The following is a 14,356-nucleotide window of genomic DNA, read 5'->3' as shown; positions in this document are numbered from 1 at the left end:
CCATTTGAATGGCCTTTTGAATTGACCCACTTGAAAGGCCTCTTAAATTGAATGTTTTTAAAATCAAATTAAAGACTATACAAATTTTAGTTTTGGTTAATTTCATGTTAAAACTAAGTGTTTCGAAAAGAAAAATCAAATAACATTAAATGTTATTTTATTTGAGTATGAGTGATCGTAGGTTAAACACTCAAAGAATGATATAAAAATTTTGGGATATTAATTAGAGCAATAAACGATCCTTAAATTTTGCAAGCTTATTGCTAAATTAAGCTTACGAATTAGATGAATCTGACAAACTCAATGTGTCTTACTTCTGACATTATTGACATTATTAAGATACATAAATACTAAAAAAAATATCATATAGTCAACGGAATTACTGATGAGCATGCTTGATGGAGTATTATGAATTCGGGTGATATTTATTAAATATGTTACTTCTAAAATCAATAAATAAATTATCACTCTCTATATTATAGGTGATTTAAGGAAAACTTATATTAGAATGGGAAACTCAATAGAGCTCCAAGACTTAAACTTTTGACCTCCACCAATCTACCTTTGTTAGACTATTGTTGCACGACTGTGATTGTCAGTCCATTGCCATAACCGATTGTTATCCAACCACCATCATAATTGTCAAATTTTATACTAATCAATCTTTAAATTTATTGTTGAAGATCAATAAAATGGTAGGCTTTTTAATTCGACTATTCTTTATCCTTTTTTTCTCAATAATTTTAATAAATGCTTCAATTATAAGCTTGGTGTCTTGAACTCACAATAAATATAGAAGTACACATTTTATAGCTTGATGAATCTTGAGGGTAATTTCAATCTTGGTGATCTTCAAGCACACATTTTATTGTGTTTCAAGCATGCTCATTAGCCATATATTTGATCACTCTATGATTATAAAAATGTGACCTTACTTAAGGATGAGGCTAATATCATTATTGTAAGTACCACAACACTCAATTGAGACATAAGATATGCAATTTAGCCATATTGTCCTAAAGAAATTATGATTGTTCACTTGAATCAAATATTTTATCTGTGGTGTTATAGCTCTTGTCATTATACTTATTTTAGAGTTACTTTAATTTAATATAATAATTATGTATATAATTCACAATCGAATCATGATCTAATAATCTTCAAATGATGATTAAACACACAAAAAAAATCATTATCAAATACTAAATGAACTATGATCAAATTGAATGAATGATGATCAAGCACTAAATGCATGACAATCGAATACTAAATGAATAATGTAAATATTAAATAAAGTGATTAAACTATTAATAAGTGACGATCAAACATTAAATGAACTACAACCAATTATCTTTAAATCTCACTTAAATCCTTTTAAAAGCTTATTTCATTCACAATTAGCTTTTGATTGCAATGTTTTTGAACTAGTATTTTTTAGATATGTTATAGATATTAGTGTAGCATTTTTGTTGTAGATGTATTTCTTATATCATGTATTTGATAATCGAATAAAATTGTATTTGAATTTATCTCCAAATGAGGATTCAAAATTATTTTTAGTTCGAACATAAATTGAATAAATTTTAAACATATTTTGAATTTTTGTAAAATATGGGATTCACCCTTTTTTTTTAACTCAAAATACAGCTCTTCGATATATATTATCTTGGTCGATCAATTTATATATTTTATATTAAATTAACATAAATATCAAAAATAAAATTTATTTTTAATATATTTAAAATATTTAAATTAATCCTAAAAAACTAATTATATTTAATTATTGCTCTAATTTTTAATTAACTTAATATTTTTTTAAATATGTAGTAAATATTAATCATCTCAATTCATCATATCATTAAAAAAATAATAATAATATTTTATCATTTTTATTTTCTTAAATTATTCTCATATATTACTTTGACATTCTTTTAAAAAAAATATTATATAATATCTAATAAATCTCATATTTAAAACAAGGTTCGCTTTCAGGAGTAAAAACAAACGGCTTCCTCTACTTCCTCGGCTAAATTCTCCGTAGGGTTTAGAGTTTTGATTCCTTCTTCTCCTGCAGCTTGGGCACGGATGGCCCTCTCACCAAATTTCGCTTACTCTCTTCTCCCTTCTCGAGACCCTAGTTTTCTTCCCCGAAAACCTAATAGTCTTTCCCTCGCCACCCCATTCTCTTATAAACCCATTTCAGGACCCAATTCTCTCCCGGCCATGGCTTCTCTTAACATCACTCCGTCTCTTGGAATCTCGGAGACTTTCGTTCGTCTAAGGGAACAAGGCAAAGTAAGCTCTAGCATTTCACTCTACGGTTTTTAGATGTGAATAATCAACCGTGGGATTCCTATTCTTGTATTTCCTGTGCATTTGGTTGATTGCCGCTGTTCCATTATATCATTTCATATTTATGTAATTCATTTTATATGTTACGTAATTGTTTCTGGAAAAAGTAATGATGGTTGGCGGAGATAGCGAGAATTTTATGTTTATTAATCATCAGTATCTGTTGTTTTTTTGTGCCATTTTTCCGATTTGGTTGTATTTAGTTCTTCCGTTTTCAATGGAATTGGAGGATATTTTAATCTGTATTAAGGGGTTGTTTGGTTCAGAATTGCTTGAGTAGCAATATTTTCTTTTAACCTTGGTTATTAAATCTGATATAACTCAGTTGCTTTGTGAGCTGTTTGCCGATGAATGCTTGTTCCAGGCCCTCTATACCCAAGAAGTTATCATAGTTTCTCTAAGGATGCATGGTAGTTTTTAATTATCACTCTCAGGCCTCAAGTCTCGCTAAATTCTCATAAAGATTTTGATTGCATATTGGTTTTTATTATTGAAGTCTTTGATGAGAAGATTTCATGTTCGTTGAGAAATATAAATCTTGGCTTTAACCTAGCCATAAAAATTGTTTCAGTGCAACCACTTTTGATTTGATTCCTGGAGGTGATTTTCCATGAAAATCTTTTGTACCATGCACATAACTCGGCCTTACAAATTTGAGTAGCTTATTGAAGGAATAAATGGAGATTAAGGATTAATAAATCTGACCTTAATTTATTTGGAATAAAGCTAATATTTGGTGATGATAATGTTTGCTGGATGAAGTAAGAAAAATAGATAACTAATTGGAGCTTCATTCCAAGTAATAATGAAACCGATGTTGCTTCTTTGTTTCATATAACATTTTAAAGGAAGGTCTCCTAGGCCTTTAACATGCAATTATCTGCCTTTTTTCATCCGTTATTGATGCTGGCATTCTCATTAAAGTGCATGCATTGTTTCTGCCCCCTATGCTATCAGCCAATACTCATTAACTGTCCTTCTGTTCTGTTTCATGTTTTCTATAATGATATTAAATTTCTTTTTTTTACCCTTAAAATTATTTCTTTATTGTTTTTTATTTCTTGTGTCTGGAATCATGAATTGATTTGAAAATTTGTTTCGCTTTGTCAATATGGGCATCTAATATTTAGGATTTTGATGATTTAGGTTGCATTCATACCCTTCATTACTGCTGGAGATCCAGACTTGTGTACCACTTCAAAAGCATTAAAAATTCTTGATTCGTGTGGTTCAGACATTATAGAGTTAGGCATGCCCTACTCTGATCCGTTGGCAGATGGACCGGTTATTCAGGTTTGGTTGGCTATATTCTTCAAACATTAGACGTAAACAAGTTCGAGCTATTTAACAATTGTTTGTGTTATGAATCCAGGCTGCTGCTACACGAGCTTTAGCTAAAGGAACCAATTTCAATGCAGTAATTTCTATGTTACGGGAGGTATTTACCCCCACACCCTTGACCTACTCTAACCTCCACTATATTGCTGCCCCATTAAGCTGTTCTTCGTTGAGAGAATGTTATAACCATTTGACAAAATTATATGAAAATTAAACCCCCATCACAGTTACTTATTGTTAACTATCCATATATGCATTTGGTAAATGCAATCAAAGCATTGGAAAGTTTTCAGAGTCTTGTACACGTTCATATTTTCAGCTCTCTTTTTTTCCTTCAAATATGCAGTGCTTTTACTTAATACCTACTGAACCCTATTCTAGCACTAAAACTTCTAAATTATTTGAGATTGAAACTAGACTACATGATCTACGATAGAGAGAGTTGAATGTTACTCAATATTAAATGCACTCAATAGATGTTGGCTGCAATCGGACATATATGAGGTTCACCTTTGCAAATGGTGTGATAATTCTGCCTTGTGCAAAAGGATTACTAAACAAAAAGGGACCATCAAAATTCTCTTTGGAAACATCTTGATGAAGATAGGGGGAGAATTATGGAAATCAAACCCATCTCTACCATCTGAGAGGCCTTTGCAGAAGTTCAAAGGGAGGAGAGTGGAGAGAAGTTGATGACAAATAACTACAATACATTTGTTGAAGGATCAGTCTTATACACTCAAAACTTCTCTCAAAAGAATAAGCCTATGTAAAGATGTCCATGATATGACCTTTATAAGAAACTCAGGCATGTGAAAGAAAAATATTAGAAATCACATGACAAAACTGCATATTGGGAAACCAACGAATGAAAAATATGATAGGGAAAACCGTGCAAATGTTGCTATCTTAACCAACTATTATTCAAAATTCAACCCATTTGATAGGGTGCAAACTGAGGCACTGCATAAAATTTTTAATCGTAGTTCAGGATGAGTATCACAACCTATGTCAAGCAAGCAACCTACCAACTTGATGGCAGATCAAGGTATCATATTCTCCTCTTATACTGCTAACAATGGAAGATCTTGATCTTGGATAATAATTCAAGTGTTTCTGATCGCATGACTTGAGACATTCATGCTCTTATCAACTACCAAGGGATCACCACCTCAAAATTTGTTAAGCTACTGACGGATCTCACTCCAGGATTGTTGGGAAAGGAGAAGTGGAAATCTTCAAAGTTATTTATCTTTTTTTTTGTTATTTGTTCCCAACTAGATTGCAATTTACTTTCAATTAGCAAGCTTATTCATGACTTGAATTATTCATTCTAACTCTTATGAATTTCAGTTGATGAATTTGAGTAAGTTGATTGACAGTGTTGAATTGTATCACAGTCTATATCTGCTCTAGAAGAGTTATTCTCTTTTTCACCATGATATTCTCGTGTTCCTGAGTCTGTTGTGTTTGAGTCTATTGAGAGTCAAGTTTTACTAAGACATTGTCATCCAAGTCATGTCAAATTTCATTATGTTGTGAAGTTGTACTTGCATCTCTTTATTAATAAAAAGCCATAATTTTATAGTGTGAAATTTGTCAATTAGCTAAGCTTGCTTGTCATGTATATCTTGTCTCGTTACAAATTCTCATTTCCTTTCCCTATCATCCACATGACACTTGGGGACAATTAAAATTAAAAATCATCAATGAAGTTAGATTGTTTGTTTCCTTCATTGATGATCACACTAGATCCAGTTGGATATTCCTCATTAAGGAGAAATCTAAAACTACACAAAACTTTCAATCCTTCTATGACATGATTTTCGCTTTGTTTCAAAGAAAAAATCAAAATTGATTATGCAAAGGAGTACTTTAACTCGATCCTTAAACCCTACCTTGCAAAGAATGGTATCATCATGTGAGATTTTGTGTTGAGAATTTGCAACAAAATGGAATAGCTAAGCGGAAGAATAAATATCTATTTGAGGTATTTGGGTCTATAATGTTTTCTCATAATGTCCCAAAATTTCTCTGGAGAGATGCAATGCTCACAACCATCTATCCATTAACTGAACGCTCAAAAGGTCCTTAGATTTAAGGCCTCTCTTCATATTTTGATGGAAACATATTCTCATGTTAGAGCCTTTTCATCCAATGTTCCCTTTAAAATATTTGGATTTGTCTCTTTTGTTCACAATCACCAACCAAACCGCACAAAGCTTGAACTAAAATGAATAAAATGTTTCTTCTTTAGTTATGCTTCTAACAAAAAGGGGTATAAGTGTCATTCTCTCATTATTAATAAATAATATAAATTCATGAATGTTATATTTTTTGAAAAACAATCATACTATTCCAAATCTAAAATTCAAGGGGAGTGTTTAAGTAAATATCAAATTTAGGACACTATTCTACTATTTACACTAAACTTATCACCATAATATATTCTACTTCCCTCTAAACATCCTATCTCCCAAGCTCCACTGCTTGAGGATATACAACCTAAGATTGACAACAAGGAAATGCACAAGGAATTTCGTGTGTACAATGGGAAAAAAATCCACTGAGCAGGCTAAAGACAATATGCAACCACACGAATTTCACAACCAAAACTGAATCCACACATTTGTGAAGTTCCAAGTGAGGTGGACTCCAGTGGAGAAGCTAGGAAAAGTTGCACAAATTATCATATACATCAGTATATTACTCATGAGAAGTTATCCTCACCTTATAAAGCTTTTGTATTTAATTTTGATGGTGTGCAGGTACTCAATTATATTCATGAAGCACTTCCAAGTTCATGATGAAAATAGACAGTTGAAGAGGAGATTCAAACATTTCATCTAAATGACACTTGGATCTTTACAAAGCTTCTTCCATACAAAAGACCCGTTGAGTGCAAATGTGTGTTCACTGTCAAGTATAAAGAAGATTGGAGCATTAAGAGATTGAAGATTAGTTTGGTGGCCAAGGGTTTCACTCGGTCTTATGAGATAAACTATCAAGAGATCATGGCCAAGCCAAATACTGTATGAATTCTTCTTTCATTGGAATTGAGCAAAGAGTGAGAATTGCATCAACTTGATATCAAAAATATCTTTTTGAATAGAGACTTTGATGAAAAAATGTATTTGAAAATTTATGTATTTGAAAATCTAACAAGTGCTAAAAAATGACTTGAATAAACATCTGGTTTGTAACTAATAAAATTATTTTATGACCTCAAACAATCTCTACATGCTTGATTTGATAAGTTTGTCAAGCTGATCATATATTGTTCATTAAGCATGCACACAGAGTTAAGAATGTTATACTCGTTGTCTATGTAGATGAAATGATCTTGACATGTGGTGATAAAAAGAGATTGTGAAGATTAAGGACGCTTTGTCCACCAAATTTGAAATATAGGATCTAGGAGCTATGAGATTTTTTTGGGGTATGGAAGTGGCCATGTCAAAGAAGGGAATTGTGATATCCCAAAGAAAGCACATCCTTGACACATTAAAAGAGGCAGGAATGCTGGGTGTGAACTTGTTGATACTCATATAGATTTCAATAAAAAAAATTACATTTATAATGAGAAAATACACTAGTGGAAAAAGATACATATCAGAGATTGATGGGAATGCTTATCTACCTATCTCACACTAAACTTGTTATCATTTATTTTGTCAGCATTGTGAGTCAATATATGAATAATGCAAATAAACAATATTCGAAGATGATTTACATAATATTAAGGTTTCTTAAGAGGAACCCAAGCAAAAGCTTGTTGTTTAAGAAATCAAACGATAGGGATGTTGAAGCTTATACTAATGCTATTTGGACAGAATTTATGGGCAGAAAATCTACATCTGGGTATTGTTCTTATGTATGGGAAAATTTTGTCACATGGCAGAGCGAGAAGTAAGCAATAATCTCTAGTAGTGCAGAATGTGAGTATTGAGCAATTAATTTGAGAATTTGTGAAGGAATGCGGATTCAAAGTTTATAAAATGAGTTAAGATGCTCCATGTTCAATCCCATAAAGATGTTTTGTGACAGTCGAGCTTTCGTTAATATTCCAAGGAATCTTGCATCATGATAGGACCAAACACATTTATATTGATAGACATTTTATCTTTAAAAAGGTCAATGGAGGCATTATACACTTAGAGTTTATAGTTTTTTAAAAAATTATTGTAAAACAATGGTGGAGAAATCAACTTCTTAGAAAGTTGCGGCAAGAAGTATCAATATATATATATTTTTTTCAAAAAGTCGAATAACAACTTTCTTACAACCACTGCATTTTAATAGACCATATTGAAAAAAAACAGCTTCCCACCATATAAATTTCTAAAAAATAACAAAAAATCAGTTCCCCAGACAGAACTGTGGCGACGGTCTGAAATGCAAAACAGACAGAAAGTTGTCCCAAACAAGAGAAAATATTAAGTAGTCTTTGTCTTCACTAAATCTCTACTTCCAGGCAGCTTCGCTGAGTTGAATATCAAGTTGGGTCTTTACAACATATATGACCCATATACCCAGCTTGTGGGGGAGTGTGGAATTTCTTCCCTATAAAATTTCTATATTAAGAAAAAATTTATTTCCTTATCTTAGTATCTTAGAAAATCAGTTCCCTATATGCATTTTCTTTATTTGTATTTCCTATTTTATGTTCTTCCCTATTTAGAGGGATTCATATTTATTTATGGTAGTTATTTTATATAATGTTCTGTAGTGCAATGTTTGAGAGAAGGGGGAATCAAATTATTTCTAGCTTCTACACATGCATATATAGATACAAACTTGTATTATGCAAACGCATGAATGGCATTCTGTACAAATAGTCATGTTAACAATGGTTTGGGAAAATGGGTTATTTTATGCTGTGGTTATAAAGCATCATTCTTCCAGGGATACATGGCAGATGCTACTAAGTTAGTGTATCATCAATTTTATTTTAGCGCCTTTCGTTTATTAAATGTATGCATTGCTTCTTGATGAGTTCAATTCTGTATTAAAAATTACAAAATATTTAAATTATTTTTCATGCAGGTAGTGCCACAGTTGTCCTGTCCCATTGCTCTATTTACATATTATAACCCGATTCTGAAGCAAGGGGTTGAAAAATTTATGTCTACCATTAAGAATGTTGGTATACATGGTATTTTCCATAACGTTTTTTATGATTGATCTTGTTGCAAGGCACTTTATTTAAAACTTATATCCAGTGTACTTGCATGGAGCCTTTTTGGTGAGACGGATGTGAAAAATTAGGATCAAACTAGCAAATCCTAGCATTACAATGGATTATATCAGCGATAATTTTTTTTTTTTAAATTATTAATTATATTATAATGTATTTTAGAGATTTAAAATTATTAAAGATTGATCAAATAAACATAAATTAAAAGTAAATTTCATTTTAAATATAAAGCTACCAATGTCATATATATTATATAATTAGCAACTAAATACAATTATTAAATATCAAGTAATTATTGGTGAATTTGTATTTATATTTAGAAGTAACAAAATATATGATGTAGTTGTGAAATATTAAATTAATAATTAAAGTTTTTAATTTTAATTTAAATTTAAAACTAATGACATGCGATATGTGGTTGTATTTTTCACATTGAAATTGTATTAAGTGTAATATTCAAATTAAAGTAATAAGTTGAAGGACGCGATATTTTAAAATTAAATAAAATAATCATGATTACTAAATGTCATTTCATAACTATTAAATATATTTTGAATTCAAATTAAAAATTGTCATGTGGCATTCATAGAATGCGCCAATTATCAAATCCTAATTTCATATACACTCGTTTAGTATTATATATAGGGATAAACATGTCTTGAATGAAGTGCAATCAAAGAAAACAACAATGGAGGAAAGTTCTATTTCAAGCCCATGCCTTATAGCTTAAAATAACTTTTTGATCCTTTCTTTTCATAATGTTCTTTTCACTTTTCTTGTTTATTCCTTGTCTGGGGGAACTTAAAATTAATGTAATGATGAATTATAGTTAATTTTTTCTTGCTTCTGTTGTTAGATCACTTTTTAGTGCTTGATTTATAATATAGGTTTTTTTTCTTTTTTCTTTTATTTATTTTGCAGGGCTTGTTGTGCCTGACGTTCCTTTAGAGGAGACTGAAATTTTGAGGAATGAAACTACCAAACATAATATGGAGTTAGTAGGTCTTTTTATCCCCTATCATCTTTTTAATACCGGTTTGCAATTATTTTATTGTTTGTTGAATACTTTTCTATTTGTGTTTTTTTTCTTATTCACCCAAATTGTTGTGAAGAATCTCAACATCAATCTGAAGAAACTATTGTATTTTTATGTCTAGCAGTTTGATATTGTTATGTGGTCATAGACAATTTGAATTTAGGTCCTTTTATTTTATTCATGTCCAATAGAAGGTCCTTCTTATCATCTGTCATTATTACTATTGATTGCAATGATTTTTTTTGCTTTTTGATTTTTTTGCTACTTGAGTTTTTTTTTTTTTAATTTCCCAAAATTTTTCAAGCATCTCATTATATGTTGTGATCAAATAAATCTCCAAACTTCTCTTCCTACTTCCACTGGAATATGCTTCCTGTTATTATTATTTGGCATATGATTGTGGGAATAAAACTCTTTCTCTTTTTTTTTTGAATTACTTTGTTTGGCTAATGAAACCTTGAATGTTAAATTTTTGTTTGTAACAAATGTAGGAATTATGAGGCTCTGATTGACGTATTAATTTAGTTCTCCTGTTTTTTATTCTATAAATATTGATCCTACAAAATCTTGATGTATCTCTTTACCCTTTTTTTTTTCTTTTGAAGGGATTATTTTTAGTTTCAGCTCACAACTTTTCATTAATAGCAATTTGCTAATGTGTACCTAAATTTCCTAATGATCATTTCTCTCTAACTTTTGAATTGATATATTTTATAAAATAACTAGTTGTTGATTACATGTCTCATACTAATGGTAAGTAATTCTTGCGCTGCACCCATAAGGGTAAATTTATGGATGTTGAGGGGTGCTAGCAAAAAGGGTAAATTTATGGACATTTTTTAACTAAAGGAGCCTTTTTCCATTTTACTTTCCCACCCATGGGTACCAAACTTTGAACACCAAGTTAGTAGGTCATTGCCACTCATATCCTCCCTTTCTTTCCGTCTACTTTTTGGGATAAAATTTGTTCTCTAAAAGATACTATGAACATGTATTATACATAGTCTTGAAATTGATGATCTGATGCTAATTCATCATTTATAGTTGCTTGACCATATTCTCTATTCCTATGTTTTTTGCCTTTGTAAAAGATACTGGAATTCATGAGATTATTTCTAATAATTTTTCTTAAGTGAAATTGTGGGCATTAACTTCTATAAAGTTTCCTCCACCATTCTAATCTATAAAAAAAATAAAACAATGGAATAAATGTTTAGAAGATAAATATCCTATATATATATATATAAAGCCCGAGGGCAAATATATTAATACGGAAAAGATATAGAAATGTTGTATGAGAGGGCCTAAAAGAAAGCTCAACTCATACAATACAATACACACAAAACTCAGATAAAGCAAAGATACATAAAAGTAAAAAAACCAAAAAACCACAAAATAACACAAAAATGCTAGGGACGTCTCACTTTAGTCCTCCTGCCTCTAGTTCTCGGAAGTAAGTTGACTAACACATTAGTGAGTACCATTGCCCGTAGTAACCAAAGTATCATCCATCAGGTTCCTGAGTTCAAGAAGATTTTCATTTTTCTTCTTCCTCCTGGATGTGTTGACCTGTCATTCCTCATCCGATGATTGACTCATCTGATCAGTAGATTCCAAAGGTGGTCGGACAGGTGTAGGTCGTTGCACGTCTTGATCCCCATGAGCCTGAATAATATTAGCATCTTTCTGGACTTGATGAGGCGGTAGTGAAGCAGTAGAAGCATTTCTACCTATATGTGATAAGTTCTAAGGCAGGCGGGATCTGAAGAAACTCCCTCTCCCCCACGATAGGAGGTTTCAAAGACGAGGGAGCTACAACTGGGGACTGAATAGTTGTCATATTGCCTGCGGGGATAGTGACGTCGTCCGAGATATCCTTCTGATGATCAATAGTGTCAAAAACTGGGAGCTGATCAGGAGATGGAATCACAGTCTCTAGCGGAGTAGTTTGGTTTTTTGGTTTGAGTTGGGAGTGTAGATGGTGACATTGAGAATTGGAGTGTCCGAACATACGACAGTTCGGACAATATGACGGAAAATGTTCAATCTCTACCTTCTGTCAATATCCATGGTGTTGTGTGCCTAACCAATTTCCTTAGAAGTGGGTGAAGTGATGTCTCTTTCAACAAGTACTCCGGTTTCAGAAGGACGGGACATATTAAAAGTAGGAATGTCTGTATTAAGTGGCTTCCCATAAGCTGAGGCAATAGATTATAATATTATTTGAGAAAATTAATGAAATTTCATAGCAAATAAGTGCATGTAATCTTCTTCATTATTAATTAATCTTCTTCATTATTAATTTAATTATTAATTTAAATAAGAATGTGTCTCCCATCTAATAGTCCAATTTTTCATTCTCTAACAAGGTGCATAAGTTTAAATTATTTGTGAATGAGCTCTTGCAAATAATTTTAAGTTTGGGATGACCATATAAAAATTTCTCAACCAAATTCAAACGACAAGAGGAAGCAAGTTAATACTTTCAGCTTCTGTAAAAAAGATGACAGACTTCCCATTCTTCTTATTATGTTTCTAGATGTCCTCCGCCCACTCAAACGAAGGAGGGAAATATGACGATTTTGGTGTGCCTGAGGCGTGGACACTGGCAAGAGCAGCTGCATACGATTTGTTCGAAGTCATCCTCAAAGACAGGTGCGACGTTCAGAGAAGAAAGCAGACGAGGGAAAAAATCGCATCGAAATAGCCGAAGCTATGAAAGGGGAGGACGCTGTGAGACGGGACAAGCGCAGAGAACACAGAAATCGCGAGCAGTACCCGCAAGACTGAGCCGCAGAACACGCGAGCGGTACCGACGAGACGAGCCGCGGAGACTGGAAATCCCGAGCCAGGAAAGCTCACGAGACCGGAAGACGGGAGACGAGCCTCGTCTCAGAGCCAGAGAAGAAGCGGGGGAGACGAACATAATCGAGCGCGAATTTGCTGAGAGGAAACAACGAAGTCGTAACTGTTGCTAAGATCGCCTAGCAGAGTCGAGCGAGGAAGACGACGCCATGATCTATATAGTATATAATTTTAGTATGTTTGCTGTTAATAATTATCATTCAATATCATTGTAACATAAGATGATACATAGGTGTGGTACATTTAAGTATTTTGGATATATTATATAAAACAATAGAGATATGGATAAGGTTACAACTAGAATTAAGGCTTGATGGGCGAAATGAGCAATGCCCTACGAATTTTGCTTTATAAGACGGTATCATGGAGGCTAAATAAAGGTAAATTTTATGAAATTGTAATTCGACGGATGATTTTGTATGTATTTGAATGTTAAGCTATAAAAAAATCATTAATATCACAGTTGAGTCTAACAAAAATTAAAATGTTATGATGAAGTTGTGACAAAATTATAAAGTCTGAAGGAATGATTGTATTAGATGATATGTTGAAATAGCATTTATTGAACTTTAAGGTGAAGAGTGGTTTGGATAAGTACAATGATGGACAGAAAATGCGCCTATAGGCGAGTCATAATTATGCTCTCAATTTCATCATCATCATTGGTAACGCCTCATGCAAGGCAATACAAATGAATGAAAATTTATGATTTGGAATAATGTTAATAATGACGATGATGATGAAATTGAGAGCATATTTCGAACTCTTAATCTTTTATTGTGATTATAATCATGTATATTTTACATCTATTACTGTATGAACTGCTCGTAATTTAATGAAGGTGTTGCTTACAACGCCCACAACACCCTCTGATAGGATGAAAGCAATCGTGGAAGCTTCAGAAGGATTTGTGTATCTTGTAAGCCTTGTTTTTTTTTTTTAATGTTAATGAACTATTTATATTTTCTCTACTGAATATTTTCACTGATTTATCCTGCATCTCGCTCTCAAAATGACGTAAAATTAGGTGAGCTCTGTTGGCGTCACCGGCACTCGTTCATCTGTGAGTATGCGCGTGCAGTCTCTGCTTCAGGATATTAAGAAGGTTTCCCCTCTCAACCTTTTTCACCTTTTAATTTTCATTGCATGAAATGGGTAGGTACTTGTATTTTTATCACGTTTTCTTTCTTGGGCCAAATTTTACATGTACAAAATCCCTTCGGAAATTTAGGGCCTGTTTGGCATCACTTTTTTTAAAAATAATTCAATGTGTGGAAACAACTAGAATCTCTTTAAGATTGCATTTTTGCTTTATTCACTAGCTTTTGAAATATTTGGTAGGAACACACCACCGCTATTTTTCTTGTTTATATATACTTTCTGAAGTAACGAGCAATAATCATTTTCTCATCTCTTCACACAGGCAACAGATAAACCGGTCGCTGTGGGTTTCGGCATATCGAAACCAGAGCACGTAGAACAGGTTGGCCACGTCGATACACTTTTGCTCGTCTTCTACTAATCCCATGGCATATATATATATATATATATATATATATATATATATA

The 14,356-nt window shown here is 32.2% G+C and overlaps 1 protein-coding gene across 1 annotated transcript in view; it reads left to right on the top strand.

Moving 5' to 3' along the window:
- The first annotated feature begins 1,991 nt into the window (after nt 1-1,991).
- LOC110023543 (tryptophan synthase alpha chain-like) overlaps nt 1,992-14,356 on the top strand; it is a 12,755-nt gene continuing 390 nt past the window's right edge. The window contains exons 1-8 of the mRNA XM_020723018.1: nt 1,992-2,295; nt 3,499-3,645; nt 3,725-3,790; nt 8,737-8,845; nt 9,809-9,885; nt 13,630-13,707; nt 13,816-13,893; nt 14,212-14,271. Of these exons, the coding sequence (XP_020578677.1) occupies nt 2,086-2,295; nt 3,499-3,645; nt 3,725-3,790; nt 8,737-8,845; nt 9,809-9,885; nt 13,630-13,707; nt 13,816-13,893; nt 14,212-14,271 (825 nt within the window). The 5' untranslated portion in view covers nt 1,992-2,085. The remainder of the gene's footprint in view (nt 2,296-3,498; nt 3,646-3,724; nt 3,791-8,736; nt 8,846-9,808; nt 9,886-13,629; nt 13,708-13,815; nt 13,894-14,211; nt 14,272-14,356) is intronic.

Source organism: Phalaenopsis equestris, unplaced genomic scaffold, assembly GCF_001263595.1.
Source record: "Phalaenopsis equestris unplaced genomic scaffold, ASM126359v1 Scaffold000224, whole genome shotgun sequence".
Taxonomy (NCBI): Eukaryota; Viridiplantae; Streptophyta; class Magnoliopsida; order Asparagales; family Orchidaceae; genus Phalaenopsis; species Phalaenopsis equestris.
Note: the sequence above shows the minus strand (reverse complement) of the source record. Positions and strands in the feature narration are given on the sequence as shown.